The sequence below is a fragment of the Staurois parvus genome, unplaced genomic scaffold (assembly GCF_062004578.1).
Source record: "Staurois parvus isolate SC_StPar_1 unplaced genomic scaffold, SC_StPar_1.0 ptg000684l, whole genome shotgun sequence".
NCBI lineage: Eukaryota > Metazoa > Chordata > Amphibia > Anura > Ranidae > Staurois > Staurois parvus.
This window is the reverse complement of record NW_028318480.1, coordinates 2,739,757-2,757,380: the sequence shown is the minus strand read 5'-3', so window position 1 is coordinate 2,757,380 and position 17,624 is coordinate 2,739,757. Positions and strand designations below refer to the sequence as shown.

The following is a 17,624-nucleotide window of genomic DNA, read 5'->3' as shown; positions in this document are numbered from 1 at the left end:
TCAGACATAGATACAAAATTTTATATGGCCTCCAAAAAAAAGTGATTGCAATTTTTCTAGAAAGCACTGCAGAATATTTTTTGTTTCTATTCAGTATACAATAGGCCTAAATGTAAAACATACAGTACACCTGTGATGAAATGTTACTAGTACATTATTTGTGCTGTATTTTTTTATGATTTTTTTAATGGATGCAGTAACCTTGATTTCCACGCCGTATGCGTCACTTATCTCTATTATGATTATTACTATTTCCACACACTGTACATGGTGTCACTGTCCCTCCTCCTGCACTCTCTCTCTCTCCTCTCTGAATGGTTTCTGCCTCTCCTCCTACATTGCTGACACCCTCTCCTCCCTCTCTGCAGCCTCAGGAAGTTCTGACTTTTTTCCTCTCAGCTACAAGTTTTTGTTCAGAGGTGGAGAGGGCAGCAGAGGGACTGAACCAGAGGGACCAGCTGAGCTAGACCCTGGGTGAGGGGCAGACAACAATAGAGTCCAATACACTAGATATGGGACTTTAATGTAAATGAAGAGGCACAGAGAGAGTGAACATACAATGTTGTGTATATGAGGCAAACAAAGAGCTAGAGAGGGAAGGGATATCACCAACAATCCAAGAAGAAGCTGAGAGACCAGGGACACACTGAGAACAAACAGGTAAGTTCACAGACTATTCCTTTAAATCCCTCGAAATGTTGTGTTTCATATTTCGACTGCTAAATCATCACCCAACGCCTGGCCTTGTTTGGGTTGAACGTTTTCCTGTTTAAGAAAGTTTTTTTATTCTTTTTGCTGACAAGAATTTGTTTATTTCTTTTTTGGTGGGGGTGGGATGCCAACAGTGCAAAAAAGAGTGTTTCCGTTCCCAAGGACTATGTCAGAATTGAGCTTTCTTCACCCAGTAATGGACAGCCTCATAAAGGTCGATTTGATGGCTTGCTCTGAGTTTCCATAGTTAACATATGTATCTTATTACATAAAAGTAATTACAGGCGTACCTCAGTTTTTCACATTTTAATTCGTTTCCTGGGACGTTTCAAATTGCACAAAATTCATAAATCAAAACGTGGTTTCCCATAGGAATGCATTAAAAACCAATTAATCCATTCCGGAGGTCAGAAAAAAGTTTAAAAAAAGTCTTTTATCTGTTCAAAACTCTATAAAGTGCACTTTAAAGGCATAAATACTGTACAGGGACATTATTAAAAATTTCCAGATTGGCTCCAAAACTCGATGCAAAAATTGCTCCAATACCTTCACAGTCGGAGCCACAAGCTACCCACAGACTCCAGCATGCCTGGGGCCGGCGCTATCAACCTCCCAGGCGCAATTCATCCTGGGGAAATTTGCTTCGTATTGTGAAAAAAAAAAAAATCGTAAATGCATTGAAAACTAATTAATCCGTTCTGGAGGTCAGAAAAAAGTAAAAAAAAAAGTCTTATCTGTTCAAAACTCTTTTATAAAGTGCACTTTAAAGGCACGGGGCCGGCGCCATAAGCCTCCCAAGTGCAATGCATCCTGGGGAAACTTGCTTCGTATTGCGAAAAAAATTAGTAAACCGAGGCATTGTTTTCAATGGATTTTCATTCGTAAACCGAAAATTACGTTAACCGAGGTGTTCGTAAACCGAGGTACGCCTGTGTCTGGATTATCAAGGCCCCATTCACATTTTCGTGTTTTAAAGCGCACGCACTAAAACACATCCAAGGCAATGTTGTAGATAGAACCTGTACATGTCTGTGTGCCGCAGTTTGAGAGGAGCTCAGGCCTGTTCACTCATTTACTTTTATTGTGTACATTGTAAAGCTAAACAATGTGTCATGAGAAACAATTTTATTCAATGCGGCTGTTCAGATCTCCAAACAATAAACGAAAAATGAGGCCTGTCCATTTTTCTGTGCATGAGATGCCCAATAGAATAATGAAAGTGTGTGTAAATGCGCTACAATGCATTTTCCATATGCACGAGAAGCGGACAAAGGTGGACACAGAGGGATGTGAACCTGGTCTCAAGTCTGTTTTTTTTTTTTCTTCTTTTTTTCTCTGCTTTAAAGCGGTATTAAACCCCAAAAACTTAATATATTGCAGCTTACCTATCAGTGGTGGCGGCTGCATTAGTTTTTTCTTTTTTAGTTTTTTTCTCCTTTGTTTCCACCAGGTGATTTGTCCAGTAATACAACTCCTGTGTTAGAGTACCCCCACTCTGGATGAAGGAGCACCTGATGGACAGCAGCATAGTCAGTGTGGATAGAGAGGAGTGTTAGGTGTGCTAGCAGATTTAGATACACGAGCAAATTGAAGCCGGACTCCAGCTAGCATTAAGTAAGCAGTTACAGCAATTTTATTTTCCTTTTGGGATGTCTTAAATAAATAAAAGCTGATCATTATGAGCACCCCTGTAAGTGTTAACTGGGTTGTCTTATCCCTGTAACTGCTACATCTGCAAAAGAGCTTGTTCTTTTGAACAATAGAATTACTGGCCAGATCACCAGGCAAAAATTAGGGAAAGAAAGCCTTAAAAAGAAAACTAATGCAGCCACCACATCAAAGAATTGGTAAGCTGCAATATTCTACATTTGTATTTTGACGCCATTAGAAGTCAATGGTAGTATATGAAAACGCATGTATGATGTGCTTTCATGCATTTTCAGCCCCTGGTAACAAGCCTAAAAAGTTTTTCTATTGGCCAACTAAAAATGCAGGTCAATGCATGTGCAAAACGTGTGTCAATACACATTAAAAAATGTGTTAAAAACTGCATGAAAACAGTTAGTGTAAAGAGAAGTTAAAGTGTTACTTAACCCAGGATCCTGCATTCACTATATCTGGTCTCCCACAGTACACACAACATTGAAATGCAATTATTTCAATAAATATAAACTGCTAAATACCTTTTCTCATCAGCAATTAGAGCAGTCTTGTGACTTCTATCAGTGTCCAGCAGAGCATTGGTTAAAGCTTGGAGGAGGTGTTTTCATTGGAGGATGCAGGACTCCTGACATTCTCTGTCTGCACAGTGCTTATTGGGAGAGTGCATGTGATCAGCACAGAGCCAAGAAAAAAACTCTCTAGCAATACACACCAAACTGAGCATGTGCAACCTGTCTCCAAGCCTCTGTTCTATCAGGAGTTCTATTGGGGACAGTAGAAGAAGGGGAGTATCAGAGAAGACCGGATCAAACATCCTTTTTATACAATGCAGAGTATCACCCTTTAGGTTCCACACTGAGTATAACAAGCATGCTTTACTGGATATACAGACTGATTTTACTGCTGTGGGTTTAGTAACACTTTAATCAGTAACCCACAGTGACTAACAGGATTTCGTCTTTTGTCAGTTTGGACCCCAAAACAATTGAAAAACACACTGCTGTTTGGTTGGTATGGGTTACTGTACCGTCACAGTTCTTTACCCCAATAAATAACAGCCATTGTGTTTTTCTTCTGTAAAGAAATTGAGTAGGTGTACATATCTCCCACACCATGCAGCATGAAAAGATCCTGTAGCCTCTATTCCTTCTGGGATGTCTTTTATAGGGTTGATTCAAGATGGGACATGAAATGCATCAACTGTATTCTATAGAACGATTTCTGCCTCATTACACTGATCACTGTACTTAGTGCTGACTGAGGCAGGGCACTCTCCTTCCTGTATACTCAGCATTGATGAAATGTTAAATACACACACGTCTATCTCTGCTTGCAGATATTTGTCAAACATTCACGAATATACAATAATTTAAATGGCTTTTCTCATAATTGTGTAGTGTAACATAATAACAGCTGAACTTATTGGTTAAAAAATGTTCCATAGATCCCAAGGGTTCCTCCAGAGGTTGACTTCCATCCAACATTACTTGGCAGAGCCTGCTGAATTACACCAATGATCTATTTAGGTATTTGTAAGGCTACGTTCACACTAGCGTTGTGTGCAGGCGGCAGAGAGGCATTTGGGAAGCGTTTTTACCGCTTCCCAAACGCCTCTGCCAATTCTGCACATTACAACACATGGTGCTGTTCTAGCGGGAGCATTTGCGTCGTGGCAAAACGGACGCCTCTGGTCGAGTCAGGAGGCGTTGAAGCCTCCTATTCTCGTCTATGGTGCCGTTCCGCAAACGCCCTGCCGGCGTTTGCGGTGCGGTTGTGACGCAGTTGCGGGGCGTTTGCGGAGCGGTAACACCACTCAAACTGCATTATAGGTGTTTGTGGGGCGTTATTAACGATCGGCAAATGCCTAGCAAGCGCCGCTAAACCGCACATGCGGCATTTGTGGAGCGTTTGCCGAGCGTTAAAAAACGCTCCGCAAACGCTGCACTAACGCTTGCCAAGCGCTACAGGGGCGTTTGGCAAGCGTTGGTAAAACAGCCAAGTGTGAACGAGCCCTAAGAGTGGTATTCTGATACCACTGTAAGGGACATTCTCCCTGATCATCAGTGTAAGGTGCAACTTCCCTGATCACCAGTGTAAGGGGCATTCTTCCATGACTCTCGCACTAAGGGACATTCTTCCCTGACCACCAATGTACGGGCCATTCTTCCCTGACCATCCTTGTAAGGGGAATTCTTCCCTGACCAGCAATGAAAGGAACATTCTTCTCTGACCATCACTGTAAGGGGCATTCTTCCCTGAGCACCAATGTAAGGGGCATTGTTTCCTAACCTCCAATGTGAAGGGCATTTTTCCTTGATCATCACTGTATGGGTCATTCTTCCCTAACCTCCAATGTAAGGGGCATTCTTCCCTAACCTCCAATGTAAGGGGCATTCTTCCCTAACCTCCAATGTAAGGGGCATTCTTCCCTAACCTCCAATGTAAGGGGCATTCTTCCCTAACCTCCAATGTAAGGGGCATTCTTCCCTAACCTCCAATGTGAGGGGCATTCTTCCCTAACCTCCAATGTGAGGGGCATTCATCCCTGACCACCAATGTGAGGGGCATTCATCCCTGACCATCACTGTAAGGGGCAATCTTTCCTAACCACCAATGTAAGGCACATTCTTCCCTGATCACCAGAGTGTGGGGCATTCTTCCCTATGACCAGAGTGTGGGGCATTCTTCCCTATGACCAGAGTGTGGGGCATTCTTCCCTATGACCAGAGTGTGGGGCATTCTTCCCTATGACCAGAGTGTGGGGCATTCTTCCCTATGACCAGAGTGTGGGGCATTCTTCCCTATGACCAGAGTGTGGGGCATTCTTCACTGACCCCCAATGTGAGGAATGTTCTTCGAATGCACTTTTGTAAGGGGTCTCTTTTTCTGACCAGCCACAGGGACATTTTTCCCTGAACATCACTGTAAGAGGCATTCTTCATTAACCACCACTGTAAGGGCCATTCTTCCCTGACAATGACTGTAAGGGGCATTCTTCCCTAACCACTAATGTGAGGAACATTCTTTACTGATCGCCAATGTAAGTGATATATTTTTTCTCTGAACCCGATCAATTAAATTTTAGCAGAGGATCCTTGAGACCTGAAAATTATTTCAAGGGTTCCTTTAGGGTGAAAAGGCTGAGAGAGACTGTGTAACATTTATCTTAACCCAAAAACAAAATGCAATATATTGCATTTTTCCAGTTTTTTGGTTTAAATTTTTTCCAGGCCTTTTCCCTCTTACATTCAGCTAGTTATCCTGCATATAATACATTTCATGTCTCCTTGGCTCTACACTCGTTTTATCTAACGAAGGGCACAGTGGTGATCAGACAGTCTGGATTTCAAACACTACTGCCTTTTGTTCATCTCCATTGCATGGTGGATTGGATACATAAGAATGATAACATTGTTTTTGCTGACTTTCAGCTCAAGGACACAGCATTTTTGACAAGATCAACAGGTATTTTGTGAACTTGCTGAAAATCTTCTTTGTGGATGGGGTAATTGGATCCGTTTTTTTTTTTGTTCAACCTACTTTTATGGTAATGCACTAGGCCTGTGCGCCCTCTCTTTGTTCTTTCCCCATTCAGTATATTTGGATTCCCCCGGTCCATTTGAGGGCAGCAAGGTGTGCATGTTCCAGGACATTCTTAATGTGGTTGTAACCTGCATCGAGTCCATCCCCAAGCGAAGGAGCATTTGTGTTTGCTGGTTCATTGTTCAAATTTCGTCCTGTTCCTAATAATGTGACCGACATACTTCAATTGAAACATTTCAGACAAATGGATGCATTAGATGTAAAGGAATTGGATGCAGCTCCTGCTCTGGTATTCTGACAGTTGCCAGCATAAAACAGGGCTAATGGTTCATTATTATTATTATTTCAGGTACTTATATAGTGCTGTCAATTTACACAGCGCTTTACATATATATTGTACATTCACATCAGTCCCTGACCCTCAAGGGGCATACAATCTAAGGTCCCTAACTTACATTCATACATATACAAGGGGCAATTTAGACAGGAGCCAATTAACCTACCAGCATGTCTTTGGAGTGTTGGAGGAAACCGGAGTACCCGGAGGAAACCCACGCAGGCACAGGGAGAACATGCAAACTCCAGGCAGGTGGTGCCGTGGCTGGGATTCGAACCAACAATCCTAGTACTGCCAGGCGGAAGTGCTAACCATTTAGCCACTGTGCTGGGTTTATGGCCATCCTAATGCACCAACCTCCTTTAAGAAGTGCAAAGCTGCAATATATAAAATTTTTTGATTTGTAGTTTAGCTACCCTTTTAGTATTATTCTACTTTTTAAAACAGCTTGCAGTGTTTCTAAATGCACATGCAAAGATTTTCATTTATACACATGCAAGGACTATTGTAAGGGCGGTCAAACTCATCAATAAATTCAAGAGGTGCAATTATTTGAACTGTTGATTGCAACAGATGGGCTGTGTACAGGTGAGGTAATCAGAACTTATCAGATGTGCACCTGATTGCACATCAGCCTCGACTCTGTACTTCCTTTTTCCATAGAGGACAATTTGAGATATGGTATGTTTCAGCTCATTACAATGAGTTTAATATATATTACATTGTGTTCTAATGACTTGTATTTATTGCAATAAAAACACCTATAATTCAGCGGAATTGCACATGCTGCATTACAAAAATCAATATTATGCATAAGAACAGCAATCATCAGCAAAGCACTCCCACATATATCCAATTCAGATGCTGCATTTAAGATCCTTCAAATATATTACTCAGATAGCCGCGTTTATAGGTCCTAATGTTGGCCAGCCCCAGCGAAGTTAATTGGATATTCTATCATATTACAGAAAACAATTCAATGGCTTAAGGCAAATTGGCACCAGTTTATTTACAGTATACAGCAGAGATGTTGGTACACTGCTCTCATCTGCTTATTTGTTTTTGTGATTGAAAGCTGATTAAAATAGCTGGAAAATTGCTCTTAATTGCAATGGTTTTAGACAATGTTGTAACTGTTTTATGCTCCATTCACACTTCTCTGTGACTCGCTCATCGGGGTTCCCTGCAAATAGCTGCAGGCAGGAAGCCCCTTTGAAAGCCATAAGAGGCTGTCAAGCAAATCATCCAAAGCTGATCATCCTCAGGTAATCGCTGCATGACAGACAGCCTCATTCACAAGTGTGAATGGGGCCTTAAAGTAATATTAAAGGCTAATTTTTAAAACAACAAACACATTATACTTACCTGCTCTGTGCAATGGTTTTACAAAGAGCAGCCTCGATGGTCTTGCTATGGGGACACTTGTGGGTGCTTGCTCCCAAGCCCCGCTCTGTGTGTCCATAAGACATAGAGCGGGACTCAGCTCTGCCCCATGCTTCCTGTGAAGCTGTGATTGACAGCAGTGGCAACCAATGGATGCTGCTGCTGTCTCTCAGCCAATGAGGAGAAAGAGCTGGGAGAATGCATGAAGGTTAAAAAAACATTCATCCTTTACAACTACTTTATCTAAAGCCAAAACATTTATTCTATAGTTTTTGGCTTGTGCTAAATTCTGGTGAGGTTTTCTGGCTGTCAGTGTCCCTGCTGGGGAGATTTACCCACTCTTAGTCCTTCTGCCCCATTGGGGGTACCTGTTCTAAAGACAACTGTCTAATAGTGGACACAAATGTATCAATAAAATTCAATTGAGAATTCAATATGATTAAATTAACTGCTACCCGTCTGCCCTATAGCAGAAGTACTGCTACAGGGTGACAGAGGTGCGCAAAATCATGTGTATGTATATATACGTGATTTTGCATTTCCGAGTAGGGGGAGTGCGTGCGCCCTACCCACGTTGCCATTCGCGGCTGTCAATCACCAGTTACCGGCCGGTGATTGCCAAGCATCTCCGATGGGGTGGAGAACTCTTTGTAAACAAAACCGCTCTCTTCCCTGTCAGCTCCTGCACACTGCTTTGTATGGCTGTGCATTGCATTTTATGCATTATGGCCCTGAGTTATTTAAACTGATGATTGTGCGGTCATGCAATGCTGCACCCAAATTAAATTTATGTTCTTTTTCCCCACAAATAGAGCTTTCTTTCAGTGGTATTTGATCGCCTGTGCGTTTTTTTTTTTTTTATTTTTTATTTTTTTTATTTTTTGCGCTATAAAAAAAAAAAAAAGACGGACAATTTTTAGAATAAAACTATATTTTGGACTTTTTGCTATTAAATAAATATGTCCAGTCAAAAAAATTGCTTAGTGTGTTTACAGTGAAGCACAAACACAGCACAAAATTATAAACCGCACACAGTTAACACTTTGATCAGCCCACATGTTAACTCCTTCCTGCCCAGTGCCATTAGTACAGTGTCAGTGCTTTTTATTAGCACTGATCACTGTATTGGTGTCACTAGGGATGTCAGTGAGACCAAGTCAGTTCCCCTCAGTGTCAGAATGCCCACCGCACTCCCGCTATAAGTCGCTGATCGCCGCCATTACTAGTAAAAAAAAAAAATTCTGTATGTATGTATGTGTGTGTGTGTGTGTGTGTGTGTGTGTGTGTGTGTGTGTATATATATATATATATATATATATATATATATATACCACCATTTGTAAACTATAACTTTCATGTAAACCAATTCACACATATTGAGATTTTTTTTTTTTTTAGCAAAGACGTAGCAGAATACATTTTGGCATAAAGTTATGATGAAACTTGATTTTTTTAATTTTCTTTACTGAACATGTTTATTAGCAAAAAGTAAAAAATATTGTTTTTTTTTTTTTTTCTCAAACTTCTTCTTCTTACTTTTCCTCTTTCTCTTCCTCCATAAAGCTCTATTCGTGGGAAAAGGGACATAAATTTAATTTGGGTAGAGCGTTGCATGACCGCGCAATTGTCTGTTAAAATAACGCAGAGCCGTATCACAAAAAATGGACTAGTCAGGAAGGGGGGGGGGGGGGGTAAATCCTCAGGAGAACATGTGGTTAACTGAATAAAAATGTCAAACAAAAACACTCCAATCAATTGATTTAGAGAGCTCTTGATCGATTTAGACTCTGCCACGTTGATCAGTTGTGATGGAAATTTGTAAATCGCTTCTGTTCAAAGAAACAAACATGTTGGAGAACTGATCATAATTCAGAGTAAATTTATTGTTTAATAGACTGTTTACATGTATAAAATGACTTGTATTTTTCAGTCTACTTTTTTTCACTAAACAATATGTACAGTATGTTGCATTTTTCGATAATTCACTGATAATAGACCAATTGCTTGCATTTTTGTATGGTTTTTACACTTGATTTCCCCATCAACACTGACTGACTGACTATGGCAGACTGTGGCTAGATGGGGCTGAACACTTGAGCCAGTGGTCAGCCATATGTAGCCACAGCCTGCCATAGACTTTAAAACCTTGTGTATTCAAGAACAAATGCACAGAACGTGGGTCTTTAGCCCTGTCTAGCCGCAGCCTGCCATAGACTTTGACGGGCTGCAGGGGGGAGGATGCACTGCACCTAAACAGCAATGGTACTAGATGCTCCACCTGTCCCTGCCAGATGCACTGCACCTAGATGGTACCATGTGCAAGGGGAATAAAAATGTTAGAAAAGCAAGAAAAAAGATTCAAAAATAGGACAGACTTGACCATTTTTGTATTTTTTTGTCATTCTTCTGTGTTTCTATGTTCAAATGACAGCAATTGGTACATGTGTTCAAAAATGCCTGATTGATCCCTTAAAGAGCTAATGGCCTGTGCCTTTTTCAGCCAACACAGACATCAGACCATCACTTGATGATCAGGCAGCCATCACCACATGTCTATGGCCAGCTTAAAGAATACACTGGATAACAGTAATGCTATGGCTAAAAAATCATCAGTAAATGCAGAGCAAGAATTTCCTTTAGTTTGGTTGTATCTGCCACACATTAGAAATCTATTTTACTACTTCCTGTCCAACAGTCTGCATTGCAATGATAAGAATGAGAATGAGATGGCTATGTTACACCACTGGCTGCTCTAAAACCACTGTACATGATACATATATATTATTTCAAATTTCCATAGATGGATATGTACACACTCAATCTCTCTCTAAATAAAAACTAATACTGTGCAGCGCTACACATCAAAACATAAATAAAAATAAATAAAATAGTGGATACTGTAAGTGATAATAATAATATGAAAAGTCCCAATAAAAAATGCTTCTGAATAAATATCCTTCCTCCTATGAACATCGGTACTCCAAACACAGAAAGCGTGCACAATTCCTCCACCAGATGTCTGCTCACCTCCAGCAGTGCTACCTCACATATATTATGCTTGGCCTAACCGCACTTTTGGTCCCAAAGTGGACTCTGAAGATCAACTTGATGAATAATGGATCCCAATGGCTCACTCCAAAGAACACCCTTCATTGGCAGTAATCATCATGAACAAAAAGCATAACATAGTGTTTACCCTTTAAAAAGCTTTATTTATCACAAAAACATCCACATATAACAGGTGCCAGACCGCATCAAGTATAAAAAGCATCCAATGAATATCTCCACAATCCCAAGGAATCTGTGCCTTCCAAATCAGCTACAATCAACTACAGTGGTATATGCTCCAGCAAGACGCAAGATCATGAAACATATGACACGATAGCAACCAAAGGCCCTGAAAGTGTTACCAGAGTACCCCACGATCTTCAGAGTCCTGGAGGGATGTATACCCCTGCTGTGATAAACACCGACCTCCCGTTGCATTGTGACGTCATCCGCAAGCTCCTCCTGACGTGTTTTGTCACCGATCACGTGACTTTATCAAGGGGACCTGAATCTCTCTCTCTCTCTTTCTCAATACCTGTAGCTATTATGGATAAATACCTGTAATTAAAATATATTTGAGCAACAATTGCTCTGTGGGATACAATGACCGCTACAAACAACCTCAGAAGCCACCATAAGGAAAAAAGCTATTGGCATAGCTGCTAATTTAGCAATCAATAGCCTCTTGTCCAATGCTAAAAACAGTTCATTGTAAGATGACGATTACAGGATAATAGGGTCAGCGAAACTCAAGATTTGTTTTCTAATCTCTTTCTTCCCTCAAGTGGATATAGACATACACCATCAGTGCTTTCTAAGATTAGACATGGGTCTTCTGCTTCTGTTGGAAATCTGCCTCCACTTATATCTGTGCACATTACAAGGGTAATATTACGGTAGCTATAAATGTTATGTAACCATTCTTTGTGTATAAGGACAGCAGCATCCACCACCAGCTGCAGCATACCACCATCAATGTAAAAAGTGGAGAATTTTTACCTGCTTCTTTTATAGTCATAGTAATCTTGGCAGCTGAGTTCAAATTTAGAGACGACCAATGCCTTTGTATTGCACCTTTTTAATATGGTGTGTGACATAAATGACCAAAATGTTGGTAGGGTATGGAGCCAAGCCAAACTTTACAGAAGTCACAAAATAAAGGTTGAGGAAATGCTTCTTCCTCTCTGCTGCAGTGATCACAACATCTTAGCCCAGGCAAAGCATCTTAACAAGAGCTCAAAGGATTTTTTTTTTTTTTTTAATAAAATGCGAAGTTTGTTGAATTATTATATTGTTGCTGTATATTTTGACAAGTTCTTTGCTCATGCCAATTTGTAAAGTTACTGATGGGTCTAATTTATGTCTCTGTTTACCTAGAACTGTCATGCAGTCCTGGTTGGTGCTTACCTTGCTTATCGGAGGCTATCTGATCTACCTCCTACTGGGAGCATGGGTGGTCTCCAGCATTGAGGCTCCATATGAAGGAAAACTAAGAAAAGAGCTAAAACAACTGAAACAGATGTTCTTAAATGAGAGTCCATGTGTCAATGAGAGTGGATTAGAAGCTTTCCTTGAGAGGGTGATCAGTGCCAACAAATATGGAGTTTCTGTCTTATACAATGCCTCCAGTGACAGCAAGTGGGATCTGGCATCCTCCCTGTTCTTTGCCAGCACCTTGGTGACTACTGTTGGTGAGTAGCAATTCAAAGAGGCACATGCCTGTGTTTAGAGGATATTTTAAAAAGTGCATAAAAATTGGACTCCTTTTTTTTTTTATCCTGGGGATGGAACTGAGTGGCCATGAACATCTTTGTCATAGGGGTGGAATGGTAAAAACTTTCTTATGGATTATTAATATTGAATTCTGGCCCCAACATATACAAGTTCTGAAGGTCTCTGACACCAGAGAATCACGGTTGTCGTAGGTGTATAATCAGTTAACTTGTTTTATGCATATTTCCTGGTGGCTTCCCTTCAATCATCAATCCCACAATGCAATGTTTGTTGTTGAAGAGGACTCGCCCTTGTGACATTGCCTCCACCTGTCACAGATCGACCCTGTTCCTGTACCGGCCACACTGCAGGCCAGATGTAAGTATATCACAAGCAGACAGGCAATGAGCAGGATACTGTAACCCGCCACTCTGGTTACACACAGGAAACTGAAGCAAACAAAAGAAATCTATAGGACTCTGTAATCACATTTAATATCCAACTAGACACAAAGAAATACAAAGATCTCTGTGTAAACATCTACCCTGTGCAAAGAGTTTATCTGTAATATCTTACAGCAAATAGCCAGGAATACTTCAAGAGAACTTGCTCATGGTGTCAGCAACCTGTGTGATTAAGCGACTGTGGGTTTGGTAGTGAATCCTTCTAAAGGCAAAAGAATACTAATTGTCAAAACATGAATAGTGGGATATAATAGATCAGTCCCCACCTAGGACTAGAGAGTACTAATAACAAATACACAACATGTCATTCTTTTTTTTAGGACCAGACAGTACTAATGACAGCGACATAATGGGGAGGATTTACTAAAACTGGTGCACTTGAAATCTGGTGCAGCTGTGCATGGTAGCCAATCAGCTTCTATTTTCAGCTTGTTCAATTTAGCTTTGACAATAAAATCTGAAAGCTGATTTAGTTTCTATGTAGAGCTGCACCAGATTTTGCACTCTCCAGTTTTAGTAAATAAACCGCAGTCAGTCCATCTCCACTTAGTACCAGAGAGTACTAATGACAGTGACATGATAATGGGTCAGTCTCCTCCTAGAACCAGAGAGTACTGATGACACTGACCAGGGCCATGGATAAGGGGGTACCACCAGTCGTCCTGTACAGGGCCCAGGCCAGCAGGCTCAGGCAGCTGGGTGAATCAGATATGGGCAGGGAGGATGATGGGCACAGCTAGGGGGTAATTACTGAAACTGATCCCTGTATGGCTTTCACTGCAGCAGCTGAATGCTGGCTTCTTCTCCTCTCCCTTCCACTGGCTTTCAGCTGCTGCAGAGAGAGGCATGCAGGGGATCAGTTCCAGTAATGCCCCCCCCCGCAGCACCCATCACCCTCCCTGTGCACCATACATTTCCCCCTGCTGCCCAGGCCCCCCTGTGTGCCCTCACCTCTGCAGTGCTGCCGGCTTCCCTCCTCTTCTTCTCACCGGCAGCTGCAAGAACACAATAGGATTCTTCATGATGGAGAGTAGAGGAAAGGTCTGGTAAAATATGTTACATTTATCAGCCCCTTAATCCCCTGAATTAACACAGTTAATGATCGATACGAATCACTCACTATGTTCATTCATAACTGAAGCATAGTAAACTGTATACTTTTAATTTTTTTTCTTAGGGGGGGCACTGTGAGGTTGACTGTATGGGGCCCCGTGGTTTCTATCCGCAGCCCTGACAGTGACAATATGATAGATAGTTATCCTTCTAGGACCACAGTGTAATAATGATATAACAGGTCCATCTGTCTTTAAAGTGATTCTAAAGGCTTATTTTTTTTAAAGAAAAAATAACAAACATGCCTATACTTACCTGCTGTGTGTGTGGTGGTTTTACACAGAGTAGCCCGAATCCTCCCCGCAGGCTCTCCTGGCCCCTCCCTCCTGTGGGGTGCCCCCAGAGCAAGCAGCCTCTTGTCCATTCACACATGGAGCCTTGGCTCAGCCCCCTCTCTTCTCATTGGTTCACTGGCTGTGATTAACAGCAGTGGGAACCAATGGTCCAATGAGAAGAGGGAATCCCGGGATAGCCCAGACTCCAGTGCACATTGCTGGATCGAGAGGGGGCTGAGGTGTGTATTGGGGGGGTTGGGGGGATGCTGCACATAGACTACATGAAGGTAAAAAACTTGAGCCTTCAAAACCACTTTAACCACTTCAATACCGGGCACTTATACCCCCTTCCTGCCCAGGCCAATTTTCATGTTTCAGCGCTCTCACACTTTGACAATTGAGCGGTCATGCAAGACTGTACCCAAATTAAAATTTTATCATTTTGTTCACACAACTAGAGCTTTCTTTTGGTGGCATTTAATCACCGCTGGGGTTTTTGTTTTTTGCTAAATTAACTAAAAAAGACCAAAAATTTTTTTTAAAAAAGCAAGTTTTTCTTTGTTTCTGTTATAAAAGCAAATAAAAATGTGTTCTTTATAAATTTAGGCCAAGATGTATTCTGATACGTTTCTTTGATGAAAATAACCCAAATCGGTATTTATTGTTTAGTCTGTAGAAAAGTTTTATAGAGTTAACAAACTATAGGATATATCTGAAATTTGATCAATCCTGAAGTACTGACAGCCAATCTAATTTCTTGAGGCCCGAAAATGTCAGAACAGTACATATATCCCCCAAATGACCCCCTTTTGCAAAGTAGACAGTCCAATGTATTTCATAAGAGGCATGGCGAGTTTTTTGAAGTTATAATTTTTTGTCATAATTTTTCAGAAAATGTTTTTTTTTTTTTTTTTTTATGTACTGTCACCAGTGCAGTACAGTGTCATCATATAACTGGTGTGGTGGTGATCAGGGACACTGACAGCACGAAAAAAAAAAAAAGTTTTCTATTTTTTTTTAAATTTTTTTTTTCATATTACACTATGACCAAAGTAGTATAATGTTACCATAGTAAAATTGTACTACTTTGGGGAAGTAATCAGTATTTTTTTTTCACACAATTTAATTGCTTATAGCAAAGAATTTCTTTAACTGAATGAAATCAACTCATTCAGCTTTTATTTGTTGTGATTAGCTGTGATTGGCCACGTCTAATCACATGACACAGATGGGCTGTGATTGGCCCAGCCTGTTCATGTAATCGCTGTGACCATTCACAGCTAGGCCTGCTGTGATTGGTCACAGCAAGTCACATGGTACTGGCAACTGGGCCGGTACACAGATCTGTTGTGTGTTGTTGTGTTTTTTTTTTGTTTTTTTTTTTTATCGGGTGCCCAGCATCCATAATTGCATGTCAGAAAGAAAAAGAAAGAAAGCTATGTGGGTGGGCTGGGATGACACATTGAAAGTGCAAGTTCACCTTTACAGAAAATCTCTACGGTCACCTTACACTGGACCCCTTCCCAATCCCCCCCCCCCCCCAATCCCGCTGTACCAGTGTCCTGCGATCCCCCGCTGTCAGGCATCGGGACACCTCTTCACCAGTCTGGGTATTTGAAATCCCCACAGCTTTCTCTCCTCTTCTCCCACCACTGACAGGACAAGCTAGACTGTTTCTGATTGGTCAGCACCATCCATGTGACAGTTCTGACCAATCAGAATGCCTCTTGTCCATACGCTGAGAGGTACAGATAGGAGATTAAGCCATGGGGATTTCAAATCCCAGGATCAGTGAAGCAGGTCAGCCTGATCGTGGATGGCTGACAGAAGCGCAGGTGTCAGGATGCAATTTCTAGTCGCAATGGCGACCTGATGCCTGGAATTTGTCAAGCCCTGTTTAACAAAGTAACATAAACATTTAAGCACAAGAATATAAAAATCTGAAATTCCCAGTGATGTTTACGGTAAATTCTATAATTACACTAAATGTACTTATTGGAAATGTTTCATGGAAAAACTGCTTGGCCTAATCTCTGTGTTATGTGCATGTTGGAGAGGATATAAACCATTTAAAGTACTGCAGCGCCGGGTCTAAGCACACCCACCAAATCTTCATCAGAACACCCCACAAGGAAAGATGGAATTTACTGCTGGGTGTACCATGTTACAGCACTCGGATACATGTCTGCAGATGGCAACTGACCAGGGATAGAACTGGAGCACAATACACAGTTGATAGGCAGTATTAGAAACAGGAACAGTGAACAAGTGTGCTCCGATTCAGGTTGAACTTGGTAACCGGAAAAACAGGAATACAGGAGAGCAGGAACTAACGCAGACTGGAGTTCTGGGCTAGGAGATATTTCGTTTACTCATGCAATAGTGGGGTTTACCAACAGGCTAAGCGGGGACCAGTTTCATAGGTGCTATCTAAACTTCAGGTAAATTCCGACAACAATGAAACCTCCCAGCCTGTGACAAAGTAGGAGAGACACATAGTGGTAGATCCACAAGTGGCAGATCGGCTTTGCTGCTGATCTTTGACGAAAAATACTATAGAGACAGTAGAGACAGTGAAATAAGACCTGAAGTGCAATAATAACCGTACTTAGAACCAAAATGTTTTAATGTCAGTGATATGGTAATAGGTCAGTGTTTTGCAGGAACAGAGCATAATAATGACATATATGGTAAAGTGTCATTCCCTCTTAGGACCAGAGTGTAATAGTGACCTGGTGATGGGTCACAAAGTAGAATGTGTAAGTGTACAATCCAAACGCACATGTTCCTGCATTAAAAATGGCTGTGTGTATAAGTGGGTGCTGCAGCGACCGTCGGCTGGAACCGAACAAAATCCGCAAGGAAAAATGTCACCAGTACACCGAGGATCACCAATATGGGTCCAAAGGTTTTAATGAACAATCATAGTTACAGCAAGGCAACGTTTCGGAGTCACGCAGGACCCCTTCATCAGGCATGTGACGACACATTGGTAATCCTCGGTGTGCTGGTGACATTTTTCCTTACAAAGTAGAAAGTGTCACCAGCACAACATGAAACTTATTTGAATAGTCTAATTTATTTAAAGGATAAGTTCACCTTTGGGAACATGTCACATGTTCCTCCCGTTTTTAGGTTGGAACATGTAACATGCTCCCAGTGCTGCAGCCGCCGGCCGCTGCTTCCCCCTCCCTCTGACAGAAGTACAGGGAGAAGTTTCCTGTACTATCTTTCAGATTTAAAAACTGCGCAGCTCTGCGAGGCTCCGCCAAATCAGCCATTTCATTCATCCACAGAGTTCCATGAATGAATGCACTATAAGTCCTCACAGCCTTAGCAGCTGCTGTCTTGTAGTTTTCAATGAACTACCATGGC

General features: G+C 41.4%; 1 protein-coding gene across 1 annotated transcript in view; it reads left to right on the top strand.

The window, feature by feature from the left end:
* The first annotated feature begins 403 nt into the window (after window positions 1–403).
* LOC149447503 (potassium channel subfamily K member 6-like) overlaps window positions 404–17,624 on the top strand; it is a 50,398-nt gene continuing 33,177 nt past the window's right edge. The window contains exons 1-2 of the mRNA XM_089652525.1: window positions 404–660; window positions 12,062–12,375. Coding sequence (XP_089508651.1) covers window positions 12,069–12,375 — 307 coding nt within the window. The 5' untranslated portion in view covers window positions 404–660; window positions 12,062–12,068. The remainder of the gene's footprint in view (window positions 661–12,061; window positions 12,376–17,624) is intronic.